The sequence below is a fragment of the Pinus tabuliformis genome, chromosome J (assembly GCF_031772625.1).
Source record: "Pinus tabuliformis cultivar Carrire ecotype Pingquan chromosome J, CPIR1, whole genome shotgun sequence".
In the NCBI taxonomy this organism is placed as follows: Eukaryota; Viridiplantae; Streptophyta; class Pinopsida; order Pinales; family Pinaceae; genus Pinus; species Pinus tabuliformis.
The window spans coordinates 1,421,089,739-1,421,098,136 of NC_142295.1; the positions used below are offsets into that span (position 1 = coordinate 1,421,089,739).

General features: G+C 34.2%; 1 protein-coding gene across 1 annotated transcript; it reads left to right on the forward strand.

The window, feature by feature from the left end:
- The first annotated feature begins 3,844 nt into the window (after positions 1-3,844).
- Positions 3,845-6,483, forward strand: LOC149232663 (alcohol dehydrogenase class-3-like). The gene is made up of 10 exons (XM_089379476.1): positions 3,845-4,063; positions 4,172-4,308; positions 4,396-4,442; positions 4,561-4,886; positions 5,004-5,086; positions 5,224-5,299; positions 5,424-5,485; positions 5,563-5,658; positions 5,812-5,970; positions 6,078-6,483. Exons 1-10 carry the CDS (start codon positions 4,024-4,026, stop codon positions 6,204-6,206), a joined length of 1,155 nt encoding a protein of 384 aa, XP_089235602.1. The 5' UTR covers positions 3,845-4,023; the 3' UTR covers positions 6,207-6,483.
- Positions 6,484-8,398: the final 1,915 nt, after the last annotated feature.

The window sequence follows — 8,398 nt, forward strand, 5'->3', positions numbered from 1 at the left end:
GACTGTCCTGACATGGGATGTTCTATGCATAAGTTTCTCTTAGGGCCCTAGCTAGTATTATCTTTACAAAGTGACTGACGAATCTATTAATAATAGAAACAACAAATTCCAATTTAATTTGTCCTTGAATTAAATTGTGAATTAAATCGAAATTCTATTCTCATAGCAACTTGTAATAGTTAATTAAGTTAAATTGACTTAATTAACTTAGGAAATTCGAGTTGGAAGTCTATCTAGAGTCATGTACAGTGATCCCTAAATTTTAGGGGCTCAGGTTGAGTTCTTATTGAGTTGTAATTATTTAATTCAGTTTCTAGAGTCATGTACAGTGATCCCTAAATTTTAGGGGCTCGGGTTGAGTTCTTATTGAGTTGTAATTATTTAATTCAGTTTAACTGAGTTAAATTCAGTTAAACTAGTTCTAATTGTTGGAGGAACTAGTGAGTGGTCAAGTGAATTAAATTGGATTTAATTCACATGCAGTGGTCAATAAGATAACTGATAATTCACTCAAAAATAACTTGAAGATCGATCGATCATCTTGTGGATTCGAAAGGATTTCCTGGTGCGAGATCACAAATGGGAGATCTATAACAGAACTAGTACTCTAATGGAATTTCAAAATCTGATCTGTGCACATAGATCCATTCAGGACCAAAGGTGCTTACAAGATTATGGCATAGAATGAAACTCCTCGATCATCATTGCGAGGGGGTTTGGCAGGATCAAAGATCCCTAAGAGCCCGAGGTTAGCCAAAGGACAAACCAATGAATCTACATCATTCAAAGACACCCTCAAAGAAAAGGTTGCAGCTTCAGGTAAACCTGAACAAACTCTCAATATTCATGGGCCCTATATTGTGGAGGAGATGAATGATATTTAGGTAATGACAATATTTCTAGTAGAGATCAATAATATTTGTACAACCTATCAATCATATGCAATCATTTGCAGGTTCAATGGTTTCTGGCCAAAATGTGTGGATCTTTACGACTTGGACAATTAACTGTGAGATTCATTTATGCTCGAAGGGTTTCTTCATAGTAAAATTTGAATCATCACAGATCAAAGATCAAGTTTTACATGAAGGTCCATGGTTTTGGGGAAATGCAAGATTATTTATCACCCCATGGTTCCTATATTTTGATGCTAATTCAATGACAATTTCCAAAATTCCAGTTTGGGTAAGACTCCATAACTCACCCCTTCACGTTTGGCATCCAAAAGTACTAGAAGGAATCAACAACATGCTGGGGAGACAGATCAAGCTAGATACACAAAGAACTGAAGAAGAAATTTATACTTTTGCCAAGATATGTGTTGAGGTAGACCTCAGTAAAGGACTACCTGATCGTATCCTTCTAACAGACAACAACCAGTGTTGGACCCATTTCTTAGATTATGAGAACACATCATTTAGATGGCATATCTGCCTTCAAACTAGACATTTACAAACCACATGTACTTTGGCAAAGAAATATCATAGGATGAAAAAGAAACCTGTCAGAAAACCTAAGGGATGGAAATTCCCAACACCACAACCCGATGAAGAAGAGGAAGAGGAGGACTTGGGACCCCCCATCACTAAGGAAATCCCAAATCCACAGACATCTTCAACAAACGAAGAATGGAACTAGGATGGGACAATAGTACTAATTTTGCAAAATCTAAGAGTAGAAAGACACTTATGCCAAGAAATGTCGAAGGAGAAGGAGATAGGAGGATTCAAATGTCCTTATACATTTGGAAGCTTAGACTGAGATAAGGAACATCTGAGGCAGACAGAAGAGGAAAAAATAATTATTGTAACAGCCACTCGTGATCAAGGAGGATGGCGAATAGTAGAAAAGAAAAAAGGGAGAAAATGGTGACTAAGCTCTTCTGCTTACCCCAAATTTAATTTTTTTACTTTCTAATTTTTGGTTTGACTATATGGACACCAACGTCTTAAATGGTACACCTTGAGACAATAAAATAATGCACTATGTGATGTAACTTCTTGATAATTAATTTCATATCTCACCTAATTTTTATTTAATCTCAAGGAATAGTGACATGATTTATTATTGTTTGAAGGTTGATAACAATTTGAATTGTTTAATTAAAATGTTAATATAATAATGAATAAAGAGTATAGTTTATTTGAAATGATTTAAAAACTTAATTTTATTTACATATGATTAAAAAATAAGAACCAAAATTGAAAAGGATTTCAAATTATTTTTAAATTTTTACCAAATTTATAATTTAAAAACTAAAAACAACGGATAAGATTAGAATAAACATCTAAATTAAAAACAAAAAAAACTGATAAGTTCAAAACCATACAACAAATATGTTGAATAAGATAATTAGAAATACTTTAAAAATGTATATTTTATTCTCAAAATACATATTTTAATTATTTATAATCTATACATATTTTTTTCCGGATAAATCAGATATTTATTTTAAAGTCAAAAAATTTTGAACCACTTATTCTTATTCATATATAATAAAAAATATCACACTTTATTTTTAAATTATTTTCAAAACTATAATTTTAAAACTTTTGATTGGTAAGAATCATAATCAACATTGAAATTTAAAAAATAAAAAATTATAAACAAAACCAACATATTACACGTTCGAAACCAAACACAAATATGTTAAATAAAACATTTATGACAACAAATCTACCGAAGAGGTTTGACCACAAAATTAACGTTAAACAGATTAACAATAAATACACTAAAATCAAACAAAGCGTTCTTTCGCCCTTCCAAGCGATCCTCCGCTTCATTGATCTCACCTAATCTTGGTTTCCCGTTCTATACATATCGCTAGGGTTAGTGGCGGGGTCCACTGGACATCAGTGCGCCGACACCTTTATAAATTCATTCCAAAACAAAACGATTAACAATAAATACGTTAAAATCAAACAAAGCGTGCTCTTCAAAGGTATCCTCCACTTCATTGATCGCACCTAATCTGGCTTTCCCGTTCTATGCATATGGATAGAGTTAGTGGCGGGGTCCACTGGACATCATTGCGCTGGCCTCACTTTCATTCCAATCAGATCTCATTAGTCTTGTGAACGAACAGCAATTTCCCGGAGGACAAGGATACGGGAAAAGATGGACTCCACAATAGCTTTGGGAAAATATTTATTTATTTCATTAATATATATATAGATAGATGTGATGAAATTGATAATATTTATTAAAAATGTATTGATTTTAAATTTTTTTTATTTATTTTATAATTAAATATTTATCTGTATTTTACATAAATATGTATAATGGAGTTCGAATATGTCTTAAAATTATTTTTGTTTGGTTAATTTTTTTTCTCAAATTTAAAGAAATAAGTTAACTGTCCCAGATCCAAATACATTTGTTAATAGTTAAATTCTTCTCTTTTATTGATGACCAATGAATAATTATGAGTAGTTTTATTGATGACCAATGAATAATTATGAGTAGCTTGATTTTAACAGTGCATCAACAAATATTATTTTTTTCCTGACTTAAAAAAATAGATTAACTATCCAAGATTCAAATACATCTATTGGTAATCAAATTATCCTTATCCTTTATTGATGACCAATGAATAATTACTCTTCTTATCCTTTATTCATCACCACTGAATAATTACAAGTAATCAAATTATCCTTATCCTTTATTGATGACCAATGAATAATTACTCTTCTTATCCTTTATTCATCACCAATGAATAATTACAAGTAGTTTGATTTTTAACCGTGGTGAGTAATTTGAAACAACAGATAATGACTATCCTTAGTGTTAATTTGAAACTATGTATAAAGTTCATATAATATTTAAATCCTTCACGGAAAAGAGTGATGAAAATATTTAATAAACAAATAATACGTAGCCGGACTATCATTCTATTTAGTGGGTTTTACAGAGATCAGGCAGTGAGTTACCACTTCTTCCACACCAGTTCGTGAGATACCACTCCTTCCAGGGTTCCTGCCATTCTGCGTTCAGATATACCAAAGCAAAACGCAGGAAGATTTGATGGCATCATGTACTGCGGGGGAGGTGATTACTTGCAAGGGTGAGCATGACATATATTAATTACGTCTTCAAATTCAGGGTATACATTAGTTGTTGTTTATTTAGTTACTTATGAAGATCATCTGACCTGATATGAACTGCGTATCAGCTGGTGTGGTATGGGAAGCAGGGCAGCCCATAACCATACAACAAATCCAAGTGGCTCCTCCTCAGAGCAAAGAAGTTCGAATCAAAATCACTCACACTTCTCTCTGTGCCACTGATCTTTTTTACTGGAAAGGAAAGGTACCACTCTCATCATCTCAGGTTTCATTCATTTTATTAAGGCTTCAACTGCACCATACCTTAATGTAATGTATTTAATCATTGAAGGATGGAGGAGCTTGGTTTCCAAGGATTCTGGGTCACGAAGGTGCTGGGTACGTATATTATATTATATTTATGTACAACTTCTCCATATCAATAATGAAGAATAATGAAGGATGAGGTTTATTAGCTATCAGGGATCAATTTTTGAAAAGTGCGTGGGTGATACAGGATTGTAGAAAGCGTTGGAAGTGAAGTTACGGAGGTGAAAGCAGGAGATCACGTTATTCCGGCATACATGGCGGATTGCAAAGAATGCGAGCTCTGTGATCGGGGAAAGAACAATATCTGTCAAGTTTTCAGATTCAACTTCATGAGCGGAGTTGCTTACACAGACAAAAAATGCCGATTCTCTCTCAACGGAAAACCCATCCATCATTTCTTTGGGCTCTCCACATTCAGTGAATATACTGTGGTGCACGTCTCTTGTGTTGCAAAAGTGAATCCGGAAGCTCCGTTGGACAAGATCTGTTTGCTTGGATGCGGAGTACCTGCAGGTAATATAATTACACATTCCTCTCTTAAATAATACAACTGATATCCTTGCCCATCAAAAGACACAAAAGTTAAAAGGTTGATGCATGAGAAAACGAGTTCTGGGCATTGATTTGCAGGACTAGGAGCCCCCTGGAATGCTGGGAAAGTGAAGCCCGGTGATTCGGTAGCAATCTTTGGATTGGGCACCATTGGCTTGGCTGTAAGTTGTCATGAATATCTGAAGCAGCGACTATACATACACATATTTACATAAAGATTTGCGCTTGTGCCGCAGAGAGTAGTTTGCCTTATGTGTCTTTCTAATTACTGTCTGCTGGTGAATCCTGCGCTGTTCAGGTTGCAGAAGGGGCTCGAATAGCTGGAGCTTCCAGAATCCTTGGCATCGACATCAACCCAGAAAAGGAAGAAATATGTGAGTTGTGAACAATAAAATTCTAGATAGAAGTAAAATTACGGTCGACTAATTGCCTTTAGCTTTTGGATATGGCTATGGAATATGTGCTGAGATTTATAGCTGCTATCTCTCTTCCTAACAGCTAAACAATTTGGAGTCACTGAGTACCTTAATCCAACAAAATTCGATAAGCCCATTCAAGAGGTAATCTGTAACATGAACCTTAACAACATCTGCCACATGTTTTTTTCCGCGTTAAGTAAAATGTATTGCTATTGCAGGTGATTAGAGAGATGACTAAAGGAGGAGTAGATTCAAGCTACGAATGTGTTGGAAGAGTCGAACTTATGCTTGCTGCGCTTCAATGCTCTCACCCGGTCTGATTTTTTGTATATTCAATCCTCTGTCACCGTTTATTATGTTAACTACATGCGTTCTTCAATGATCCAACTGATGTGAACTATTGATTAAGTTTGTTACCTTTTCTGTGATCTCAAGTTTTCTGTGCATGTATGTGCTTTGCGTTCCAGGTATGGGGAAGAACTTTGATATTGGGTTTAGCTGAAATGGATCAGAAGTTGAGTTTCAATCCCCTGGAGATTCTAGAAGGCCGGAAGCTGAAATTTGTAGCCTTTGGAGGTTTCAACAAATCTGATATACCCAGGCTGGTAGATAAATATATGAACAACGTAATATCTCATTCTTTCTCTGATCATCCCCTGCCATTTTTTATTTTGTTGTTCGCATAGAATGCTCTGGAACATGAACTCAAAAATCAAAGTGTTAATGATGGCAGGAATTTGATTTGGACAAGTATGTAACTCAGAGAATGGCGTTCTCAGATATTAATGTAGCCATGGAGATGCTCATAGCTGGGAAGTGCTTACGTTGTGTTCTGCATATGGATGAAGATTGCCCAAACTAAAATGGAAAATGTGTGAAGGGGTGAATAGCCGAATACTCAACTTCCATTGATTTCTGCCAAATAAAATAAAAAATAATACTTTGTATTCTGAATTAATTAATTTCCGTGCACACCGTTTACAGGCTGTCATGATGTTGCAGCCAGAATAGGAGAGAAATTAGTCCACATATATGTGAATGTATATCTTCGCTCTTTTCGTTGATGTCATATTCACATCGAAATCATGATTTGGACGCACATGATTAAAAGAAATGAATGTATATCTTTTGCCTTTTCATCAATGTCATATTCACATCGAAATCATAATTTTGACGAACATGATTAAAAAAATAAAATCACCATAATATGCGTAAAATCTTCGAATCAAAAGTGCTCATTTTTTAAATTATTGGAAACCCTAACGCTGCTCATTCATACTTGGGCGGGCGAGAAAATGCTTATTGTTCAAACCAACTAACAGCATACCCACCCATGTGGAGCGGGGCTTCAATTTTTATCAGGTTATATCTTCAATTTTTTATTCAGTTTATTTTTCAAATTTTACCCGGGTGAGGAAGAAAGTCTTTTTTGGGAAATTAAAGTATTAGATAAAAAATTTACAATGCCTCAATTTGGTAAAATAATAATAATAATATACTATATATAAAGAAAACACAACTGATACTTATAAATAAAACATCACTGATATTTATAAAAAAAAGTTGGTTCTTTTTGTTTTGTTTTTTAATCTAAAAGTTATGATTTGACTTATATTTATTGGTTTTGCTGCTGCAGGTCCAGAGCTTAATGGAATTTTATATAGGAAATATAGGAAATGTAATGGGAGTTTGGGAAAGTTTGCGGAACGTTTGGAATACACAGTCTGTAGAGAAATATGTTGAATTACCCACAAAAACATGAGCCTAGGTTGAAACCTTCCCAAGAAGAAAGGCCAAAGACATCCTTAACCCAGATATTCTTAATTGAGAAATTGGAACAACCTCTTGATGGGTTAAGGAAGCTTGTGATACCTCGATGTAAAGGCAATATCTGGGATGTCATGCTAATAAATATTTCTTTGTGTATGCATATTGTATGTGGAAATCAATGCTTAAACATTAGAGTTGCTTTACTTTTTTTCTTAAGAATAACTAGATAAATATATGTAAAACTGTTCCTTTGTATTTTTAAGCCAGATTGTTTCAAAGACAACTCGTGTCATAATGAACTTGACATTTTAATATTTTATATATAAAAGAGAAACAAAGAAAAAAACACCAAAAGAATATGTTTATATATAAAAAGATATTATATATTTTAATATTTTAATTCAATATTAATTTTAATTATTATAAAAATTATATAATTAATATATATATTATCTTTTTATTATATAAATTTTGAGGAAATCTTCCGTGGTTCCCGACACCCATACCTTAATTCCTAATTTTCCTACTGTAATATCCCTATCGTAATAAGTCGGTGTAAAAGTAATTTTAAATTACGAATCAGTTATAAAAACTAATTCTTGATATTCCTGAAATCAAGAAAAGAAACGCAAGCAATTAATTCATGAAGCCAATTAATTGAGTTAACGGTGTGGGAGATAAACTTCCACCGAAATTGCCTTTCGGTTCGGAAAGGGTACAGATGCTTGTTCCTATGTTATGAAAGGGGACAACATTCCTTTTTTGTGGGTAGTGGTGACAGTGCTTCATCTGAAACCGATCCTTTGAAAGAAAAGCGAGGCATGCAGCGGTTGGCAGGGTTTTTGGAGGTTCATCATTTTATGCATGTCTTCTGGCTGGAGTGAATTCATGCAATAGTTGGGGGTTATTCTTGTATCTGTCACAGCTCTTCACTTCCATTTAATTCTTGGTTTACCTGATGGAGTTACCAGGAATTCGCCCATCCACTGGCACGCTACTATAGTTGTCACGCCCCTACACCTGCAGTGATCTTCCAACCGCTTGTAGCGAGGTGCGGCACCACCGAGCGCTTTCTCTTTTTAACAATACTAACACCCATGGACTACACCTACTTCAACATGAACATACTTAGCTTATGCAACTGAATAAAACATTATCCTTTATACTTTAGTGAAGACCATTCTCAATTATTAACCATGAATAATAAACCGAGAACATCAACAATAATCAAGTACAAAGAGAGGGGCAACTCCCAGAAAGTCTGCCCAACAATGTATTATAACA